This window comes from Vigna umbellata, chromosome 9 (genome assembly GCF_029865625.1).
Source record: "Vigna umbellata cultivar VRB3 chromosome 9, Vumbellata_1.0, whole genome shotgun sequence".
In the NCBI taxonomy this organism is placed as follows: domain Eukaryota; kingdom Viridiplantae; phylum Streptophyta; class Magnoliopsida; order Fabales; family Fabaceae; genus Vigna; species Vigna umbellata.
The window spans coordinates 23472726-23496974 of record NC_142173.1 but is presented as its reverse complement, the minus strand read 5'-3'; the positions used below and the strand labels follow the sequence as shown (position 1 = coordinate 23496974).

The window sequence follows — 24249 nt, the reverse complement described above, 5'->3', positions numbered from 1 at the left end:
AATAATAATAGTAATAATAATAATAATAACAATAATACCTTTTGATACTTCAATAGATAGCAGAAAGACCCACACGCACTACAAAAATAAGGAATTTTACCAAGGATTATTTTCTGCATTATCGGCGGTTTTAATCCCTGGTAAATACATTTTTCGTGGTTGACAAAATCACTAGAAAAATCACCGTCACAAATTTTCGGCGGTTTTTTCATAACTGCCGCTATTTGCAAGGTTTTTCAAAAACTACTGCTATTTACGGGGTTTCACAGAAACCGCCAGTACTTGCGGGAGTTCAGAAAAACCGACGAGACTGCGTGGATTAGTAAAAAACTGCAGGTATTTTTTGATTTATGTAATTGAGGTTTTGAAAACCGTCGGTAATAAAAATAATTTAATTTCTTTTATTATTCAAATTATTTGATTAATGTGATTAATATAAAATATATTTAATATTAAACTAGAATAATATAAAACCAAAAGTAATTATTATTATTATATGAAATAAACTGTAAAATTTAAAATACAATTAATTTTCAACTTAAAAAATAATATATGTTTAATCCTAAAAATTAAAAATAAACATGTTCTTTTACATAACAAATAAAAAAAATGTTCTGAATAATAATTATCATTCTTGTTCTTCGTTTCGTATCTTTCTTGTTCTTCATTTTCATTCATTTGATCATCATTCTTGTTCTTCATTATTTGATATGCTTCCTTGATTATATACCTATAATATAAAATAATAATTAATTAATAATTTTGAAAAATGAACTTGCTTCCTTAATCATCATATATTTTCAACATCATTTCATCCTTGCATTTTATAGCAACTTAAACCACCACCTACCATTTTACCAAGTGACATTCATTAGCAATAAATCATACACTTGCCATTTGGGAAGTGAAACTCTTGGTAGCCCATTACCACACATTAGTACTACCAAATATGTTGTCCCTGGAATCACATTTTAACAAAGTTTCTGCTATAATATTACTAATTGTCATGCTTTTATCCATCCAATCAAAATGAAACCTATCAACTCTAAATTACCTAATCACATAATGAAAAAGGATAATTCATCATGAATAAATCAATGATTTTTTCAACCTACTACCGTTAAGGCTGGAAATAGCTAAATCACTTGAAAAGGTAGAACTATGCTAAATAACACAAATTATTGAATGTGTACCATATTTGAGAAAGCTAAGTTAGAAAATATAATTTTGTTTTCACAGAACAAAAAAATCTGCAAATGATTAATGTGAGTATTTAACATAATTTATTATATAAATATTTTATATTTTTCTTAAAATAGGCTATGTATAACTATTTTTGCACATCTTTACAATATTATAGGAAAATTTTCACGCATAAAATTCATCTTTCTTTTATGTTTTTAACGTTAACAAGGCAACAACAGAATTTAAGAGTAAACCTTGACAGAGGAGACTAAGATGCAACATGATCAAAGCACCTTCAAAACCAAAACATATATTAATATAAATAGAAGAAAAAACCAGTAATAAACATTTTTCAAACTTGGGGTTGAAGTGCTTCCTGCTCTTAGAATGATACCAAACCAGCACTAAAAAGCAACACGAGAATGAAGGAAAACAAAGTTGATGGAAACTGCAAATATAAAAATTGAAACTGAAATCAAAGAAAAAGAGCATTTCCCATGAGCTATTACCGTGAAAGCATTTTAGAATCCGAACAATCAATGCATAAACTGAGTTGAATCCAAATGAAATATCTTACAGATACGTAAGGCGTGGTATCGTGCTCAACCAGTTAATTTGGACCTTTATAAAAATTTGGGTATTCAACCAGTTAATCAACTTTCTAACTATCATGGTTTTTGTGGGATCTGCAAATGATATTCACAGTACACTTCATCAATTTTTTCAACTAGCAAGCGAAGACAACAAAGGTTGATCGACAAAATTTTGTACCAAAAAAAGGGCATGGATTAGCCTTGGGAATCCTTGCCATTTCCTTCTCCAACTCTTTGTGTAGAAGTTCCATGATCAGTATTTTCTCTTTCTCGGCACCTCTTTCCTGTAATGATTTGTAGATGTTCATAACCATTTTACGCATACAGTGAATCCACTACAAAAAAAATTAAATTACATAAGACCCAAAATCTTACATACGAAAATATCCATATATAAAATTCGTATATAATTAAAGATGTAATTACATACCAAAAAAATCCATACGTAACTTTATGATTTTATAAAAAAAAAAATAGATTATCCTAATTTTCTATTCCTTTTGCGGCCCATAAACTAACATGAACCAATAGCTTGCATATGTCAGATTCAGTCATTCCCCATCAATTTGATATAACCCAATACATAAGATAACATAGGTAACATCATACAAAAATCAAGAAGCACAGGGATTAAAACAGATGATACAACCATGAATAGCAAAACCCTATGTTACTTACTCAGTCTATGTTAAACAAAACCAATACCGCATGTTAAACAATAACATAGCCTTAGGGAAACAATAGTTGTAAGTTTTCAGAAAAATAAAAGTTTAGTTTCATACCTCTTTTGCAGTTTTCCTTTCCTTCTCTCTGTTTCCTGCACTTTTCCTTTCCTTCTCTCTGTTTCCTGCTTGCACCTTTCTCCGTGGTAGAGCAAGCTCTGGAGATATATCATACTTGCTACTCCTTGTATAATAAAAGTCCAACCAACAAATATTTACCAATACTTACTAAAGAAAGTATTCATATTTAGTTATTCAAACAAATATATATATATATATATATATATATATATATATATATATATATATATATATCCAAGTTTTAATCAATTCAAATAAGATATAAAATTTCAATAAGAACAATTAAAATGAAAGAAGCCATCTCCTTCTATCACGTGAAAATATCAAATTTCCATCCATTCAATTACAAAACATTAAAACAACACCAACTCTGGAAAGTCTCACCAAACTTAATTTGTCTAAATTTTACATAATGCTATGCAATTCATCCACCATTATTATTATTATTATTGTAATTTTTATTTTTATTATTATTTTATTTTATTTTATTTTATTAATTTTTTTTAAAAACAAGATAAAAGATGTATCAATCAAAATTGTCTTTCACGTAAAACGATATAATAAGTTTTCACTACTTTAAAATATAACTTAAACATTGTATGTAGCCCAAAAGAAATTTTAATGAACTTAATTTCAATAATTTTGGTCTGCACTTATTTTGCTACCAAGGCCACTTCTGATTTCAGTCACCAACCACCAATTTAACACCTTAGATTTTAACTATCATGTTGGTCACTGTTCAAAAGTGGGTGTGATAATTCTTTATTTCTCAAAGTTAAACTCTAACCAACTCGTCATCACAGACATCTAATCTTCAATACTTAATACAGGATATTTGGTTAACCATGCTGCACTTAATAGCCACATCAAAGACTAACCAAGGAATCATTCCTTACGTCCTGCATCTTTGACTTAAAACATAAACCACTCACTACATTTTAAATTCCAATCCAATTAAATACACTCAGTCATATTATAAACAAAGGTGCTTCTTCATTATACACAATTAACACTAAATTATATATATACTAACCTTATCTCATAAAATTTCTGCACAAACAAATTTCAGAAATAATTCATCACTACTCCAATACGTTTCAGCAGTTCCTTGACTACATTATAAGTTAGAACGTGTCTCTTCCCCAAACTCAATTCCCTAATCAATATTATCTTTCGACCATTGAAGCATAGATCCAGCCGAAAACAGAATCTGATTCCATACAAGCTACTGCCCTCACACGTCCATTAGAATTTCTTTCCTAAGTTAGTTTCCAAAACCAGAATAAGAAGCTATCAATACTACAATCAGATTTCAAATCAGATTAAGGAGTTATTATTCCAGCAGAGTTTGCTTTCTATATAGATCAAGTTTTGACACACATAAACGTGACTAGGAAGGGGGAGGACATGTTCCCCTCGGTTCGCTCCACCAACATAAACAAGGAGGAACTTATGAACTCAAAGGTTCACGTCTAAACATAACTAAGATCCAATCACGTTTCCAAGACTAATTTCAAGAGGTTTTCATCACATAATTCAGATTCCAAACTAGATTCAAAGTGTTATATAAGAGAGTAGCAATTCTACCTTATATCAACTAAACAAAGGTCTATCCATCAAAGGAAGAAATCTGAAATTTTGATCTAGAAAGGATGAAGAACCAAGGAGAATAAAGTTGTTCTGAATGGTAACCAAATTCCATCTAGCTAATGTAATAGTCAATGATTGAAAGGCCACGGTTTTATCACCGTGAGAGTTAATGAATGAGAAGAAGAGAAGAGTTGTCCTACCAGCACAAAGCAACATATAAACAATCATTTTGGGAACAAAAACAACAACCTTAACGTGATAATTGAGAAGCCATACTTAAATCTAATTCATGTACATGTCCTATTCTTAATTTCTTATCTTCAACTATCTACCATTTACCACTGTGAAAGTCTGGTCCAACTTTATTTTATAACTTTAAGGAACCATTAGTACACCAAGAGGAAACGGACAGACTTGACAGCAAGGATGCGAGAAATCGACTTTGGTCCACGCTTTCAATGAATAATGAAAAGAAAAGACAACAAAAGGGGGAATGGCTAACTCTGGCCCCATTCGGTGGAATGAAAGAGTAACCCAATTATTTTATATTTCCAGTAGCATTTTAATAATTTCCTGGTTCATGAAGATGCACTGATGGGCCGATCATGGTTCATGAGTCACACCAAAATCTGATCAAAGTTATGTAGCTGTTAGGGAAAAATTTACAACTGAAACTGCTTCCACCAATATAAGCAAGTCCAACACATTTGTTTAGAAAACTATTTTACCAAGAAGCATGGTGTAAGAAAGGGCAGAAGGGTCTAATGTTAGGAGTGAGAAAGAGTTATAAAAACAAAATAACAAACTCGGAGGATTTCTATTGGTGAAAAGCATAGTCGTATATTGGGGGTCGAAAGGGAAAAAGGGAGGTGGTTGTTGGAAATTCTGTTTTGGCCTTCTCTCTGCATAATTTCTTTTCTCGGATGTATCGCATCTCTCTCTCTGGACATTGCCTATGGCAGCTATAGGATGATTCCTAAACTTTTCCGTTTCTAGAATAAAATTTATTCCAATGTTCATTCCTTTTACTGGTGCAAAAATTATTTGAGTACTTTACTGCTATATCAGTACTGTAAATTTTGTGTACTGTTCCATTGGTGATTTTGGGTACTGTTACAATTGGTGCTTTCATTGCCTATGGCGGAGAATACTCGCCTCAAAGATCTCACGGCTGATGTCAAACGCATCCTCGACGTACTGGAGATTAGAGACCGGGAAAACGCCACAAGATTTGAAACCTTAGAGTCAGCTGTTGATGCCTTGCTGCAGCAGAAAACAGCAAACCCTGCTCCACCGTTTCAGGTGCATAACGTCAAGTTGGATTTTCCACGCTTTGATGGCTCCGATGTCTTGCAATGGATATTCAAGGCAGAGCAATTTTTTCATATTACAATACTCCTGATGATCATCGTTTAACGATTGCTACCATACATCTGGACAAGGATGTAGTCCCATGGTTTCAAATGATGAATCGTCAAGATACCTTCCACTCCTAGGTTGCTTTTACTCGTGCGCTAGAATTGGAATTTGGTCCTTCTCCCTATGAGTGTTCTCGATCCAATTTATTTAAGTTGACCCAAACAGATTTTGTGCAGGAATATTATGTCAAATTTACTGCCCTGGCTAACCGTGTCCAAGGTGTCACCACTAAAGCCTTGTTAGATTGTTTTATTGGAGGGTTAAAACCGGATATTCGAAGGGATGTAATTGCTCAATCCCCTTCAACATTGATTCGCTCAGTTTCCTTAGCTAAATTGTATGAAGAAAAATGCATGACTGATAACAGTTGAAAAACTGTTATTTTTATGATTAAAATTGACACTAAAAGCAACCTTTACACTTAGAAACTAGCTTGAAATCATGCTTTTCTTCATATTTTTAGAAATAAGAGAGTTGGACAGGTTTATGCTTGATTGCAGTGTTTTTGTGCAGGTTTTAAGGTGAATTTGGTGAAAGAAGTGAAGAAGGAGAGAGATGAAATCAGAAAAGACATCAAAAAGTGCAAAAGGAGAAGCCGAAGTCACCGCTCAGCGGCAGTTTACCGCTGAGCGGCACTCAGGCACTCACGGAAGATCCGCTGAAGGGCAAAATGGCCGCTGAGGGGAGAAAACAAGACACGCACTTACCGCTGAGCGGTATTTTACCGCTGAGCGGCACTTTAATGGGCTTGGACCTAATTTTTTGTAATTTACGAATGGTATTTAAGCTTTGGGGTTTCCTAGGGTTAGGTATCTTTGGCTGGAACGAAGCAAACACTCTCTTTTCCACCCCTTTGAAGGAGGATCTTGGATGCTAAGGCTTCCTCTTCACCTTTTTAGGGTTTTATCTTTCATTCTTTCATTGTTATTCATCTAGGTTCACCATGAATATGGTGAACTAAACTCTGTATGTTTGTTGGGGAATCAATGTAATCTTTTGAAGCTCTCATATATGGAATTTGTTTTTACATCTTTTATTTAAGATCTATGCTTTCTTTCATCATTAGTTAGGGTTTTTCCTCTTTGCTTAATGCTTGCATTGTTTAACTCATTCGATGCATGAATATTGGTTTTGTCGATACGGGCACGTACGGGGAAGTCTAGATCCGGGGAATTTCTCCCAATATTATATTGGTTGTCGTTAAGCTCCTGCACTTATGAACTGATCATTAGGAATGCTAGGAATTGTATGAACTCGTGATTAGGGAGAAGCCTTCTTGAAAGGTACTTTAGAGAGTGGCATTAACAATGATGATTTGAATGTTGAATTCCTAAAATATATGAGAGTGGATAAGATGAAATTGACCCCCAACAACATATTCATACATATATTTCATTGAAAGTGTTTATCTTTTGCTTTTTGCCATTGATCAAAACTTCATGCATACATATTTAATTTTCGTCTTTTGCATATAAAAATCTAAATATTTCGTCTTTAAGTCTTAGCTAATCAAGAAACCACACAACTAAACTAGGCCGTGAGTCCTTTGGGAAGAACGATACTTGGTCTTACCAAGTTTATTACTTGAACGATTCGGTCATACTTGCCGATTGAAAAACAAGTTGTTGACATCATATTTTGGTGTTCATAAATTTGTCCATCAAGTTTTTGGCGCTGTTGCCGGGGACTCGTGGTTTAACTGGTTAATTTGTGTGATTATTGATTATCTTTGACTTTAATTTTGAATTTATGTTTTTATTTTTCTGTTTATATTTTATCTGTTTATATTTTATTTTATTTTATTTTTCTGTTTTTATTTTATTTTATTTTATTTTTCTGTTTTTATTTTTCTGTTTTTATTTCCTATCTTCTTATCTTCTTAGAATGGAGATGCAACTTCGTTACATCAATCAGAGATTGAATGATGATGTTAATACTGAAGTTAACCTTAAGGAGGAAGGGCAAGTCATTATCACTGAAAGTGACAAGATTCTTGATGAGGAAAAATTAGAGGGAGATGAGGAAAGGGTAGAGAGAAAAGAGAAAGAAGAGTTGAGTGAGAAAGATAAAGATGAAAAAAAAGAAAAAGAAGTGGTTGAGAGAGAAGAGAGAAAGAAAATTTGTGTGAAAATAAAGAAGTTGAGGAGAAAAAGAGAAAAGAAGAAAAAAATAAAAGAAAAGAAAAAGAGAAAATTTGGGGAGAGAAAGCATAAGAAAAAGAAGATGAGAGGAAAGAAGAAGGAATCATATGAAAAATCCCATCCTCATCTAAAGAAGAATCATAGGAAGGAAAAGAAATTTAAGTGCTTCATGGAAATCTTCAAGAAATTGGAGATTAAAGTTCCTATGATTGAGACACTGCAACAGGTTCCTGGTTTGATCAAATTTCTGAAGAAGTTCAGTAGAAAGAAGAAGAAAAAGAAGAAGGAACATGAGCTTTATTGGGTCAAGCTAGTGACGTTAAAAGAGCGCTTGCTGGGAGGCAACCCAGTGATTTAAGAACTTTTAATTTTTGGTTTGGTGATGTAATTTTGAACTTTTGGGTATTTTTGTTTTTGTTATAAGTTTGTTACAGGGTTTACATCTACTGATGGATGTTAGGCGGAAGAGTATCTACTAAAGGATACTATGTATACACCTACTGATGGGTGTTGGTAAGAAAGATTTGCATCTACTGAAGGGTGCTGGAGGATTTTGGGTCAGGCTCGTGACGTTAAACAAGCGCTACCTGGGAGGCAACCCAGTTGATTGATTTTATCTGTATTATTTGTTTTGATTCTGCTTTAGTTGCATGATAGGGATTGAATGTTTGAGTGATTTGAGAAATTAATTGCAGGGAGCAAGTGAGGGGCATGAGTAGAAGGCACCTAGGGTAAGCTAGGAAGAAGAAAAGCACAACACGAAAGTGCCGTTGAGCGGAAAATTGCCGCTGAGCGGTGGTATCGTAAAAGGGGCTTAGGTTGCCCCTTAGCGGAACCCGAGCCCATTATGGTATTTTTATACCCTAAGTCACGCTTTGGCCTCTATTTTTAGATTCTTCTCTGCATACACACTCCTAAACATTTTTCCAAAGGTTCTCTACATTTTTCCTTTCATTCCTCTTTAGAAAATCTCCCTTCCACTCACTTTCTCACTAGTTTTCCATCTAAGTTTGGGGTTGGGAGAGAGCATCATTGATGGGGCTGAGTTTTTCAAAGCACTAGAGTAGGATTTGTTTTATCAATCACTTATGTTTTTAGAATAGGATTTGATGTACTCAATTGGAAATTTTGTTTGTTATGATGGTTTGCTTATGATTATTGTTTGATAAGTAATGCTTGATGATGCTTTGATATTGATTGATGTTGAGAATGTGCACATTATATGCTTATACAGGTGGTTCACAAGCATTGTGAACAAATGCAAGATGTTGTGATTGTGATTATGATTCTAAGCAGGATGTTATATGTGGAATGTGAATGAGCTTATATGTGAGGTTTTGAACTCTAGAGTTGTTATTGTTGAATACTATTACTGTGAAAGCATGAATGACTTTACCCAGGTTTTCTATGATTGAATCAATTGCTTGTTTTGCATCATATGATCAAGGCCGTTTGTTGGAAACCTTTTTATTGGCCAAATTTGTAAAAATTAGCCCACTAAAAGAGAACACTTTGTGTTCAATCCTTTTGAACCCTTAGCCTTGAACATACACTGAAACCTTTGATTGAAAAATCTTTACCTTGAGTTAAGTAGAAGATCTTGTGTGGTATTGTTAAATGTTCAAATTTGGGGTTGTTGGGAAAACATGAAAAGCATTGAGCTAAGAGCTAAAAAGTAAGAATATGCAAAGAAAAAGAAAAGAAAAGAAAAAGAAGCAAAGCTCAATGCAAAGGCAAAAGAAAGTTGGGAAAGAATAAGATGATTGTGTTGTATGATTCTCTTAACTCAAGGGTTTTGTGATCTAGAAAAACCAATTTTCTTGTTAGCCCAGCCACGTTATAAGCCATAGAAAAGTCCTTGTGATGATGCATGCTTGTGAATGTTTTTGATTGTGGTAAAATGAAAGGCAAAAAAATTGATTCATGTGACATTGTGATAGTAGAGTGAATGAGTGATTACCTCTTATACATTTGAGTGTGAGTAAAACACTTGACTTAGTGAGGAAATATTCCATGAAAACATGAACATCCATGCTTAATTGATTGATCATTCATGAAAAATGGCATTTGTTGGAATTTAAATGACTTTGTGAACACTAAAGCATGTGCACATCTTGATTGAACTCTTGGTCATAAGTTTGAGTGAAGTTGTTACTTATCTTGAAAAAGAGGATTTTTGAATGAGTGAACCATCATATGAATTGGTTGAAGATTGAGTTACATCTTATTTGCTTGAGGACAAGCAAAGTTTTAAGTTTGGGGTTGTGATAACAGTTGAAAAACTGTTATTTTTATGATTAAAATTGACACTAAAAGCAACCTTTACACTTAGAAACTAGCTTGAAATCATGCTTTTCTTCATATTTTTAGAAATAAGAGAGCTGGACAGATTTATGCTTGATTTCAGTGTTTTTGTGCAGGTTTTAAGGTGAATTTGGTGAAAGAAGTGAAGAAGGAGAGAGATGAAATCAAAAAAGACATCAAAAAGTGCAAAAGGAGAAGTCGAAGTCACCGCTGCAGCGGCAGTTTACCGCTGAGCGGCACTCAGGCACTCACGGGAGATCCGCTGAGGGGCAAAATGGCCGCTGAGGGGAGAAAACAAGACACGCACTTACTGCTGAGCGGTATTTTACCGCTGAGCGGCACTTTAATGGGCTTGGACCTAATTTTTTGTAATTTACGAATGGTATTTAAGCTTTAGGGTTTCCTAGGGTTAGGTATCTTTGGCTGGAATGAAACAAACACTCTCTTTTCCACCCCTTTGAAGGAGGATCTTGGATGCTAAGGCTTCCTCTTCACCTTTTTAGGGTTTTATCTTTCATTCTTTCATTGTTATTCATCTAGGTTCACCATGAATATGGTGAACTAAACTCTGTATGTTTGTTGGGGAATCAATGTAATCTTTTGAAGCTCTCATATATGGAATTTGTTTTTACATCTTTTATTTAAGATCTATGCTTTCTTTCATCATTAGTTAGGGTTTTTCCTCTTTCCTTAATGCTTGCATTGTTTAACTCATTCGATGCATGAATATTGGTTTTGTCGATACGGGCGCGTACGGGGAAGTCTAGATCCGGGGAATTTCTCCCAATATTATATTGGTTGTCGTTAAGCTCCTGCACTTATGAACTGATCATTAGGAATGCTAGGAATTGTATGAACTCGTGATTAGGAGAAGCCTTCTTGAAAGGTACTTTAGAGAGTGGCATTAACAATGATGATTTGAATGTTGAATTCCTAAAATATATGAGAGTGGATAAGATGAAATTGACCCCCAACAACATATTCATACATATATTTCATTGAAAGTGTTTATCTTTTGCTTTTTGCCATTGATCAAAACTTCATGCATACATATTTAATTTTCGTCTTTTGCATATAAAAATCTAAATATTTCGTCTTTAAGTCTTAGCTAATCAAGAAACCACACTACTAAACTAGGCCGTGAGTCCTTTGGGAAGAACTATACTTGGTCTTACCAAGTTTATTACTTGAATGATTCGGTCATACTTGCCGATTGAAAAACAAGTTTGTGACATCATATTTTGGTGTTCATAAATTTGTCCATCAATGACCAAACCCAAACCATATCAACCTTATACAACAGCCAAAACACTAACCGCAAACACTAACCAGCCTATACACCAAACCATTACATCCACAAATCTACCACCCTTGCTTCCAACTCCGATTACAGCTTCCACCACCATCCGAAATACCCATATCAAGCGAATCACCCCAGCTGAGATGCAACTGAGAAGGGAAAAAGGGCTCTGTTATACATGTGAGGAGAAATTTTCTCCTAACCATCGATGTCCCAACAAGCAATACCTGCTTCTACAATGCCAAGACGCGGATGTTGCAGACTTACCACCCGAACCACCGGATACAGAGCAACAAGGTGAATTAAACTTGTTACAAGAACACCACCTATCTTATAATGCTTTAAAAGGAGCTTCTGGACTGGGTATAATGAAATTTCAAGGTTTAATTAATGGCATTACAGTTCAAGTTTTACTTGACAGTGGCTCGAGTGATAATTTTCTACAGCCCAGAATCGCTCATTGTTTAAAGCTGCCCATTGAGCCAATCTCCAATTTTAAAGTTCTAGTTGGCAATGACAATACTTTAGTTGCTGAAGGATTGGTTAAAGACTTGGAAGTCCGAATTCAGGGTCACTTTTTGACATTGCCAGTATATTTACTACCTGTTACTGGGGCTGATTTAGTTTTGGGAGCTGCTTGGTTAGCCACCCTTGGACCTCATATTTCAGATTACAGCACTCTTACGCTGAAATTTTATTTAGGCAATCATTTTGTCACATTGCATGGGGAGCAAAACACTTTACCGGTACAAGCTCAGTTTCATCATCTCAAACGTATGACTCATACACATGCCATAGCTGAGCTTTTTACATTACAATTCGAACAATTAGACGGTTTTCCAGAGCAACAGCTGCAATTACACCACGATGTCGACCCTGAATTGGTGTTGTTATTGAATAAATATAAGGTGGTTTTTTCTGTTCCTTCGGGGCTGCCTCCTAGTAGGTCAAAGAACCATTCTATTCCCTTGTTACAAGGATCGGAACCAGTGAAAGTGAGGCCATACAGGTATCCCCACAGCCAGAAACACTAGATTGAAATAATGGTCCAAGAGATGTTGAAGGAAGGACTTATTGTACCTAGCACTAGTCCTTTTTCATCACCAATTATTCTGGTTAAGAAGAAAGATGGAACATGGCGCTTTTGTACTGATTATAGGGCATTGAATGCTATCACTATTAAGGATAGTTTTCCTATCCCAATCGTAGATGAACTCATCGATGAGTTACATGGAGCGCAATTTTTCTCTAAATTGGACTTGCGTTCGGGATACCACCAGATTTTGGTAAAGGAAGAGGACAGATTCAGAACAACTTTTAGAACCCACCAAGGTCATTATGAATGGGTTGTAATGCCATTTGGTCTCACCAATGCCCCTGCCACATTTCAGAGCTTGATGAATGACGTTTTCCAAGGCTTGTTGAGGAAATTTGTTCTTGTGTTTTTTGATGATATTCTAGTATACAACTCTTCTTGGTCTGCTCATTTACTGCATCTTGAAGTTGTTTTGCAGAAACTTGAGCAACATCAACTCTTTGCCAAACTATCTAAATGCTCTTTTGGTCTTCAACAAGTGGACTATTTAGGCCACACTGTTTCCGGCTTAGGAGTGGCAATGGATACAAGCAAGATGGATTGGCCATGTCCTAACACCTTGAAGCAGTTGTGAGGCTTCCTTGGCCTTACAGGCTATTATAGACGCTTCATAAAAAATTATGCAGTGGTGGCCGCTCCTCTCACCGATTTATTAAAAAAAGACAATTTTCAGTGGACATCGTCGACTTATGCAGCTTTTGAGCAATTAAAATTGGAAATCACCCAAGCCCCTGTTTTGGCTATGCTCGATTTTTCGAAACCTTTTGTCTTAGAAACAGATGCCTCAGGAGTGGGAATCGGTGCAGTTCTCAGCCAAGAGCATCATCCGATTGCATTTTTCTCTAAGAAGCTTTCGGCTGCCATGCAAAAACAATCCACATACACTAGAGAATTTTTTGCTATCACAGAAGCCATTACCAAGTTCCGTCATTACCTCCTGGGCCATAAATTTTATGATTCGAACAGATCAAAAAAGCTTAAAAAGCTTAACGGAGCAAGTTATTTAGACCCAAGAACAACAAAAATGGCTGCACAAATTGCTCGGATATGATTTTACCATTGAATATAAGCCGGGGAAAGATAATATTGTTGCATATTCTCTCTCTCGATCCTGTTTCATGGCGTGGTCTCAACCTAATTTCCAAATTCTGCATGCATTACGGGAAGCTGTTTCTCAGGATCCTCATCTTAAGGGTATTCTAGACTTGTGTTTGCTAAATCAACCTCCTCACCCCCATTATTCAGTGCATGATAATTTACTCTTCTGGAAGGGTCGTTTAGTTATTCCTCAATCTCATGCTTTGATCCAACAGATTTTACATGAGTTTCATAGCTCATTGATGGAGGGCATGCTGGGTTTACAAGAACTTTGGCTAGAATTGCAGCTCAATTTTATTGGAAGGGTATAAACAAAGATGTACAACAGTTTGTTCAAAATTGCTTGATTTGCCAATAAGCAAAAATGTCTCACACTCTCCCTGCTGGTCTGTTACAACCACTCCCCATTCCAGAGCAAATTTGGGAAGACATTGTTATGGATTTCATCACGAGCCTCCCTTCTTCAAATGGCTTTACGGTCATCTTGGTAGTTGTTGACAGATTATCTAAATATGGCCATTTTTCCCCTTTAAAGGCTGATTACTCTAGTAAATCAGCTGCAGAAATTTTTGTTAAATCAGTTGTAAAACTACATGGCATTCCTAAGACAATTGTTTCGGATAGGGACAAAGTTTTTCTGAGTCATTTTTGGCAGGAGTTATTCAAATTAAGTGGTACTTCTTTGAACATGTCCACTGCATACCGTCCACAGTCCGATGGCCAATCTGAATCCTTAAACAAATGTTTGGAAATGTATTTGAGGTGTTTCACTTATGAATCTCCTAAAGATTGGGCAAAGTTGTTGCATTGGGCTGAGTATTGGTATAACACTTCTTATCACCATAGTTGTGGAATGACCCCCTTTAAGATCGTGTATGGAAGAGATCCTCCTGCCTTGGTGAAATACAACCTTAATCCACATGATTCTCTTTCAGTTCAAGAACAATTACTACAACGAGATGTAACAATCAACAAATTGAAAGTTAATCTCCACAAAGCTCAACAATACATGAAGAAACAGGCTGACAAGAAAAGGAGGTTCATGGAATTACAAATTGGTGACTTGGTCTTGGTTAAACTGCAACCCTATAGACAACACTTTGTAGCTCTTCGGAAAAATCAGAAGCTGAGTATGAGATTTTTTGGTCCTTTCCCTGTTATTCAAAGAATTGGCCAGGTTGCTTACAAATTGTTGCTACCCCCAACCACTAAAATCCATCCAGTATTCCATTGCTCCCAGTTGAAACCTTGTAGAGGGGATCATTCTCAGCCTTATGTGCCTCTACCTACTACTTCCAATGAATTGCCACCAGTTATTCACCCTGTTGCCATTTTAAAATGTAGGGTCCTATTACGAGGCCTGAACCAAGTTCCACAATATTTGGTGCAATGGGAGGGATTATATGTTGATAACGCCACTTGGGAGGATCAAAGAACCCTGCAACAAGCTTTCCCGAATCTCAACCTTGGGGAGGACAATGTTGGTCTTAATGTGGGTGGAATTGTAAAGGGCAGAAGGGTCCAATGTTAATACAACTCATCAAGGAGTGAGAAAGAGTTATAGAAACAAAATAACAAACTCCAGGCTGGAGGATTTCTATTGGTGAAAAGCATAGTCGTATATTGGGGGTCGAAAGGGAAAAAGGGAGGTGGTTGTTGGAAATTCTGTTTTGGCCTTCTCTCTGCATAATTTCTTTTCTCGGATGTATCGCATCTCTCTCTCTGGACATTGCCTATGGCAGCTATAGGATGATTCCTAAACTTTTCCGTTTCTAGAATAAAATTTATTCCAATATTCATTCCTTTTACTGGTGCAAAAATTATTTGAGTACTTTACTGCTATATCAGTACTGTGAATTTTGTGTACTGTTCCATTGGTGATTTTGGGTACTATTACACATGGCTTACAGGATAATAAAATAAGATGGCTCAAAATAAATATGGTGAAATGGTTAATGTTAACAGAAAACATTTTCAAAATCTACACTACAAGTTCCCACATTTTAAAACATTTTAAACGTGTATACGGCTAGTTCCGACATCCTTTCTTAACAACCGAAAACATTTCATTCATCCTCTTCAAACACCTATTATACAAAGGTTATGTGCCTTTTCAACCTATTAATACAAAACATTCAAACTCTAATTATCAGTAACTAGAATAAGTGCACAAAAAGACAAGTTTCAAATAGTAATGAATAAAAGCTAATGAAACTTAGTAGCAAAATGGCTGAGGCATACCATACGCACTTACTGTGTTGCCAATTCCAGATGGCTTTCCATGAATGATCTTCTCTCCTTCAAAGCCCCACTTATTTACGAACTCAAGATCCTTCTCTGTAAAGGAGAGCCATCCTTGATGACTCAAATTCAGAGAAACAAAATCAGTATAAGCCAACAAGGTCGACGCCAGAGCCGCAAAAAATGCAGCTGAGGAACCCAATCCTGAACCGAGAGGAAGTTCAGAAGTGACAACCACAGTAGCAGGCTTAAATATACACAAAGAGCGAAACGCAATCAAACCTACACAAATAAAACAAAAACACATTCACACACACAACAAGAATTTTAGAGTTGGTTCAGACCCTTGAATAAAAGAGTACAGCTAGAGAAACGTGGAAACTCGAGAGGCAATTCCACTTTTAGCCTCTGGAATGTCCAGCTCTTCAACGAGTGCCGCAATGATCTTGGCAACCTCAACGGAGCAGGAGGTAGGAGTATACTTAATACAACTTCCAACCTTCTTTAACCACAACACAATGCCTCAATCGAACTTTGGAAAGAATGAAACACAACTTGTCGAACCACAAATGTCTCAATTAAAACCAAAACGCAGATTACGGTTCCCGTGGTTTACGATTTTAGGGATTACTAGAGAATAAAGGAAGATAAGGATTACTTACCAAATGAAGGGACCGTTGAAGGCGTCACCTTAAGCAACCACAACAACGAACTTCGTGAGCTCAATGCACCGAACCACACCAACGAAAAGGCTGAACGAGAAGGCAGAACGAGAAAACCAAAAGAGAAGACCGAACACAAACACTTCGTCAACAAACACCAATGCTTCGTCAACAAATGATGAGAGACCAAAAGAGAAGAAGGTTCTTCGTTGAGGGACAAGAAGAAAACGAAGTGAGTTGAATGGGGGACGAGGGTTTCATAAGACCTAAATTTACCTTATTATATTTTTGCAATAAATTTTTCTCCAGATTCGTACGTAACTTTGGTAGGAATGATTCACTTTCAGTTATATACGAATTATATACGTATTAGAGCCCGTTACATATGGATGCAATCCTTAGAAAATATTCCCGCTACAACGCGCTTATTTATATACGGATATTATATACGAATTATTGGTAAGTACAAATTCGTATATAAAATCCGTATGTAATATTTTTTTTTAAATTCCTATGTAATATTTACATTACATACGGATTAAAATCTATATATAAATATTGGTAGGTAATTTCAATTTTTTTTGTAGTAATCATCTCATTGGGTTAGGTAAGTCATTTGATAATGATGAATTAAATATAAAAATGCATCAGTGAGTTACAAAACCTCAACACCATGTCAATGGTTGCATTGTTTGGTAAGTTGAGAGAACATGAACTGGATCTCGGGAGATTGAACGAGGATGAAGAGAAAGGAAAGAAAAAGACTTTGACGTTTAAATCTGAAATTAATAAAAGCAAACATCTTAATGAAGAAGAAAACTCTAAAGAAGATGAAGAAAATATGGGTCTCTTCATTAAGAAATTTAACAAGTTCATGAAGTCCAAAAACAAAAGAAGATTTAAAGATGGGAAGAAGGAAACAAGGAATCATCATGAAATAGTACAGAATACAAAAGACTTTAAATCAAAGTAAATCAAAGAGTTTTTATATCATCATTAAAAAGGGGGAGATTGTTAGCATAAAGCTAAAGAGAATAAGTTTTGGTGATGTCTCAAAGTCAAGTCTCAAGTGTTCTTGTTGCAAAAAGGTCTTCATGAAGACTTGTCTTGTGTTAAAGCTTTTGTAATTTAGTAGATTTATGTATAGGATGTGGTTTATATATGATTCTATGTATTGTTTGCCTTAAGTTGCGTTAAAATTCGTTTTGAATAAGAAAACCTCATTTTATACACTCAAGATAATCGATTATAAACTTCTAATAATCGATTATTATTAATCAACTATAACTTTCCATAATCGATTATTATAGGGTTTGTGTAACCCTTGTGCTTGTGACTTTGAGAACTTGGTGTTGGCATAGAGGGAGAACTTTCACGGGAATTATAATTGAGTGTTATTGTTGTTGTTGAGTTAAATTCTGTCATCCTTTGTGAAGATTTAAAGGAGGTGTTCATCCTTTGTGAAGTATTAATCTCTTGTGGGTTTCAAGGAAAATGAGTTTCATCTCTTGTGGTAATAAGAGAGGTATTCTAACCTTAAACTGTGTTATTTTCTTTGTATTTGTAAAATTTTGTTGGTTTGTGATAGTGAAGTGTTAATTCTCGTTAGAGATTAACAACTGGACATAGGATTTGTCTGATTTGAACCCATATAAAAATTACTTGTGCAATTTTCGCTATTTCTTACTCTTTTATTTGCTTAAATTGTTATTAAGGAATTTATATTTTACGAAAAAATTATTAAAGATATTATTTGCAATAAGAAACCAATGCACCACCTCTTGTTTGTTATACATGTTAACCATTCCGCTCTTGTTTGTTATACATGTTAACCATTCCGCTCTTGTTTGTTATACATGTTAACCATTCCGTACACCGTTAATGAAGATTAACACTACGTACAAGATAGTGATAACTTTAGTGAAGATTATAGCATTTTGAGCTACCGCTTCAGTTGATTTTTCTTACTAGTTCTCCTTGGTACTTTATTTTCTTGCATTTACATTTCTAGTTCGTTTATTTCCTCGAGAAATTTACCTTTTAGTTTTCAAACACACACTACTTTATTCCACCTTCATCTTCAACAGTTTCATTTACGTTATTAAAAACAAGTTCTGATTTTAAGTATTGCAATTTCCATATTAATTAAGACATTCTAAAACTCTAATTATCAAAAAGAAATGCATGAGTTCTTAATTATATTCACGTAAGATAATTTATCAATTAGATATATTTGTAAAATTATTCAAGATATAAATGGTTTATAAATAAACTGTGTTAATTATTGAATTTTGAATTAAAATAAATTAGATGGAAAAACAATTTGTATATTAGTCCTATTATAAAAATCCAGATTGAGTTTTTGTTTGGTTCAGTAAACATTGAATAAGCATTGAACCAAATTTTCTTAGAAGATTTTTTTTTATATTTAATCTAATCATCTTTGTTCAAGATATCGTCTTCTAATATGTCAATGTTCCTTATCATGGTTCACTTTTGGAATAGGGATCTCCCATCATCAAGCTCCCATCCGGACTACTTACTCCAACTCTCCTTCATGTGGCAACTATTACTAGCTTGAATTGATTAAATAAATGTCAATGAGTTTGTAGCATATCTTTTACATAATTAAGATACTCCTTGAATATGTTTGAGTAAGTTATTTAGCCCAAATATATTTTATGTTCAATGAAGTTGTTGATACTTTGTACTCGTTGAGACTTAACGACAATCTTTCAGGTTCGACATGGTTATTCAATTATTTCTTTCTTCTATATATTTTCAAAAGGAGAATGCCAAAATGGAAGGAAATAACCTCAAAGGAACTCTTAAACGAAAAATTGATAGAAGCAATGCTCAAAGAAACATTATATTGTTTTTTCCTTAGATGCAAAACCCAAACTCTTAACAGTTCCATACACATAAATGCATCAAAATAAATAAATGTCTAACAAGTTTACATGTGCAATTTTGAAAATCTCACCTTTAACGCTTGTTCACTTGAATAGATTTGGAGGAGAGTGATTAAATGAATTTGAGAGGATTTGAAGGTAAATTTTTGTTGTTTATTTGAGTGAATTTTGGAAGTAAGTGAGAGTGAATTTAGAAGTAAATTATTTTAATTTGTCACATCAATCAAATTCTACACTAATTCTTACAAACTTACTTCTAAATCAACTCTCACTTTACCTCCAAAATCCATTCAAATAAATAACAAAAAAATTAGTTTCAAATCTTCTCAAATTTATTCAATCACTCTCTTTCAAATGCATTCAAATGAACTGGACTAAGAGAACCCAATAGCGTCTTTGACCTCCATAGGAGAAGCCATAGTACCACTACCACCACGTATTCGACCTCCTCAGCAGTTGGTTTCAACTTCTGAAATTTCCAAGGAATGCGGGCTGCACCTTCTTATACCAGTGGGTTTAAGCTTATGAAACTTCCAGTTGAAGATTCCAGCTTCACGCACCAATGCAATTCGGGTTTGCGAGAAGGCTTCATGCTCACCAACGCTACTCGGGTTTGGAACCTTTCCTGACGTTTCTGAGAGCACTAATCACCAATTCCACTCCGCTTAATAAATAAGGGTGCAACTAATATAATTTAACTTTTTATTTATTTTTCCTCCTTAGCGATTGACACTTTCATTAATAGTTTTATTTTTTATTTACTTCTCTATTTAGCATGGATTAGATTGATCCTTATATTAATAAAAAATTATTTCGTATTGTCTGTTTAACCTCTGTAATATTTAATGTTATTATTTTTTATATATCGATTAATTAATTTGTGTAATTTTAGAGTTAATTTGACTCATTCTATTTTTTTATATTTTTGTGTCTTGTTAAAATTGGTTTGAAATTAATAAAAATATCTTTAGAAAAAATATTTTTTAAAACATATTCGTTTGAAAAGCTACATGACTTAACTGGTTTTGACATATACATAAAGAAAAATTGTCATTTGGCGTCTAACTTTTTTTCTTACTTTCACTTTATAACTCTTAAATAATAAAATTTTATATTTAATTAATAAATTATATATAAATAAAATTTTAAAATAAAATAATAATATTCATAATTGTGAATGATAATATAAAACAATGATAGTGTAAAACTATCGTAAGTTAGGAATCCGAATATAAATTAAGAATTACATGAGAAAATTAAATAATATGTAAAAAATTCATAAACATTAAATTTTAAAATTTTATGTGTAAGAACCTAGAAAATAGAGTATTAGACTAGATAGGTGTATTAAAATAATGAGACGAGCAAGTTACTTTAAAATAATCTTATAATATAAATAGAACTTTATAAAGATCGGGTCATTATTTAAAACACTTCTATCTCTCTAGAACACTATTCACCTAGAGTTCTCTGTCTTCTCTCTATATCTCTCTCATTTGAGTTATCTGTTCGACGATCAGGAAGTGCCTAAACGATCCTGGTGTCGAGGGCTACAATCTTGACTGATCAGTTTCTTGTTTTCAGCCGGTAAGTCGTTTCTCCTATTTTCCCGTATGTCTTTAACCTTGATCATGCAAACTTTTCTGTTTGCATGTATTAGGTTGCTTTCCTCTTCAATTTATAGCTTCATCTAGGTTTTAAGAGTTGCTTCCTATCACCAATTGGTGAGTTGTAGGTTTCTGTCAAGTCTCCTTGTGGTGCAAACTTCAATCGGGATTCTGTGAGCTGTGTTGACTGAGTGAGGTAAGGGAAGCTGGATTTTATCGCTGTTTATTGAATGATTTTATGCATTTGTGAATAGTTTGTTAGTATTAGATATTTGAAGCTGAAATGTTAAGTTAAATGTCAAAATGAATGTGCATAATGTGGCTGTTGTAAATGTGCATGGATGAACTTTGATTTTTATCTAAATTGAATGATGATTGTGGTGTATTGGATTGATTAAATTTGTATGTGGTATGATTAGACTGTATAAATCTGCTGTGGAGATGTACCTTGGTGAATTGAAGATTTTTTTTATTGATTTTTATAGTTGATTTGGAGGAAGGGAAGTAGTGAAAATGAGAATTAGGAGTCAGCAGCTAATTTGGTCTGTGGGGACAGTTTAGGTAAGTCAAATGTGACTTGTTTGAATCATTCAAATGGTTAAAAACAAGTTCTAAGTGGTAAATTGTGATTTGGGTCCTTAAGTTGATAAATTTGGTGTTTTAGAGTATGAATTGAGTTTTAAACACTATGGATTGATGTTAGGAAGATTTAGAATCACTTAGATACGTCTAATTAGGTATAAAACACAATCTAGGGGTGTTAGAAGTTGGGGAAATTAGTTGTAATTGGTATTTTGTGGTTTAGTTGCATAAATTTGCAGAATTTCGTTCTGCAGAATTTCGTTCTGCAGAATTTCGTTCTGCAGAATTTCGTTCTGCAGATTATACAGACTCGTTGTGCGAATAGTTTCGCATAGTGAGTTGCTATGACGAGGTGCTCTCTGTCAAGGGCATTCGCACAACGAGTTGGTGCGCTGTGCGAATGACTTGAGAGGTTGCTCTGTGTCTGTATATTCGCACAACGAGTTTAGGCGCTGTGCGAATGGTTGGGGTGAGTTGCTCTCTGTCTAGTGATTCGCATGGCGAATCAAGGCGCGGTGCGCCTGGTTGGGGTTTGGAGTTACTTCTAATTTTATTCGAATAGCGAAAAGGGTAGCATAACGAGTGGTTTGGGAAGGTTGGTCTCTGTCTGGGTTCTCGCATAGCGACTTGGGGCGCTATCCAAGAGGTTGAGGTCTGGTACCTCTGCGAGTTAATTCGCATGGCGAGATGAGTCGCTGTGCGAGGGACTCCTGGTTTCGCTTTGCGAGTTGGGTGCGCGAAGCGAAAGGTCTGAAACATTTTACTCTTTATTACTTTGTATTGAGTTTGATTAAATTACTTGTGGTATTGTCGCAACCGGAATCGCGACGGGACGACGATCCAAAAAAGGAACGGTTTTTGAAAAGAGATTTTGGAGTCGCCACCATAGTTTATTTTGGAAAACTACGGAAAAACCATAAAAAGAATAAGGCATGGTCTACAAGAACCAGATTCTGGTTTCGGGAGTCGGTTACGTGTAGGGAAGGTATTAGCACCCTACAACGCCTGCCCTAAGGCAGTACCTTTAACTAAATATGCGAATATGATGTGGTTTTCAAAATGTTTAACTATCCCCTAAAATAAAACTCTAAAGAAACAAAATATATTTTTTTAATTTTTTGGGCCCGACAAGGATTGACCTTGCTCCTACGTATTCTCATTCAGAATGAGAAATCAGGGTTACGTAGTTCTTTTGAAACTGTTTGAGAAGTTTGTTTGAAAATTTGTTTTGAAATGATTTTGGATTTTTGGGAAGTGAACCTGACAAGGACTAGCCTTGCTCCTACGTATCTCCACTTTTGATAGAGAATCAAGGATCACATAGTTCTGGTTAGAAATTGTCTGTTGCTTCGAAATTGTTGATGTTTTTAGTTTTTTTGAAAATTTTATATATATTTTTTTTGATATTTTTATAAAATAAACGGAAAAGGTATTTAGCACAAGGACGATGCGTGCGATCACACGTGTGCTCAACCTTTAAAATATTTTTTGTAATTTTATCTAAGAAGGAAGAAAAGGTTTTAGCACAAGGACGACGCGAGCGGTCACACGTGTGCTTAACCTTTAAAACGTATTTTTTGTAATTTTATAAGGAAGAAGAAAAGGTTATTAGCACAAGGACGACGCGAGCGGTCACACGTGTGCTTAACCTTTAAAACGTATTTTTTGTAATTTTATAAGGAAGAAGAAAAGGTTATTAGCACAAGGACGACGCGAGCGGTCACACGTGTGCTTAAACCTTTAAACGTATTTTTTGTAATTTTATAAGGAAGAAGAAAAGGTTATTAGCACAAGGACGACGCGAGCGGTCACACGTGTGCTTAAACCTTTAAACGTATTTTGCAATTTTTATAAGAAAGAAGAAAAGGTTTTTAGCACAAGGACGACGCGAGTGGTCACACGTGTGCCTTAATCTTTAGACGTATTTTTTGTAATTTTTTTTTTAGAAGAGAAGAAGAAAAGGTTCTAACACAAGGACGATGCGTGCGATCACACGTGTGCTTAACCTTTAAAACGTATTTTTTTTGTAATTTTATAAGGAAGAGGAAAAGGTTTTTAGCACAAGGACGACGCGAGCGGTCACACGTGTGCCTTAACCTTTAGACGTATTTTTGTAATTTTTTAGAAGAGAAGAAGAAAAGGTTCTAACACAAGGACGATGCGTGCGATCACACGTGTGCTTAACCTTTAAAACGTATTTTTTGTAATTTTATAAGGAAGAAGAAAAGGTTATTAGCACAAGGACGACGCGAGCGGTCACACGTGTGCTTAAACCTTTTAAAATATGTTTGTAAATTTTGTATATATATATATAGATATTTTATTTTTTATGTATTATTAAATATGCATTTTAAAATAAATAGATATTTAGAATAAAAAATAAAATAAAATAAAAAAACAAAAAAAACAATAACAACAATAATAAAATAAAAAAAACAAATAGAATAAGATAAATAAGGAAAAAGAAAAAAAAAATAAATAAATAAATAAAGAAAAGCAAATAAATAAATAAGTAATAAAAATAAAACAAATAGTAGGGGGTGCCTAAATAAGAAACTGGGGTGTCTAAACTATTTTTTCCATGTAGATGGACTGGGCCAAAACCCAAGCAGACAGGAGGTGTGGGAGTGAGAAACGGAGACTGCGGGGGAAAATTATTCTCGGGCTTGGCCCAGCACTGGCCCGGGGTGTATGGGGGTGCGCGGGTGAAAAGCGG

At 34.7% G+C, this 24249-nt stretch overlaps 1 protein-coding gene across 5 annotated transcripts; it reads right to left on the bottom strand.

The window, feature by feature from the left end:
• Positions 1–468: 468 nt before the first annotated feature.
• On the bottom strand, positions 469–16737 carry LOC148192960 (mevalonate kinase-like). 5 transcript variants are annotated; one of them, XM_088098398.1, is made up of 6 exons: positions 16433–16737; positions 15771–16272; positions 2561–2658; positions 1957–2113; positions 1763–1871; positions 469–730 (listed from the first exon to the last, which is right to left on the bottom strand). In XM_088098398.1, exons 2-6 carry the CDS (start codon positions 16075–16077, stop codon positions 493–495), a joined length of 909 nt encoding a protein of 302 aa, XP_087954524.1. In that variant the 5' UTR covers positions 16078–16272; positions 16433–16737; the 3' UTR covers positions 469–492. The 5 variants fall into 5 exon arrangements, with proteins under 5 accessions (XP_087954524.1, XP_087954525.1, XP_087954526.1 ...); XM_088098399.1 differs by having other exon boundaries at positions 15771–16269; XM_088098400.1 differs by having other exon boundaries at positions 1957–2062; positions 15771–16737.
• Between the last annotated feature and the right edge of the window lie 7512 nt (positions 16738–24249).

What these genes read in the sequence shown, in the direction of transcription:
- LOC148192960 (XM_088098398.1), bottom strand. Translation starts at nt 16,077, where the DNA reads ATGTGTTTTTGTTTTATTTGTGTAGGTTTGATTGCGTTTCGCTCTTTG. An exon ending in TAATCCATGCCCTTTTTTTG is followed by an intron (nt 1,872 to 1,956) that starts GTACAAAATTTT and finishes TATCATTTGCAG; the next exon opens with ATCCCACAAAAACCATGATA. An exon ending in ATACCACGCCTTACGTATCT is followed by an intron (nt 731 to 1,762) that starts GTAAGATATTTC and finishes TTTATATTATAG; the next exon opens with GTATATAATCAAGGAAGCAT.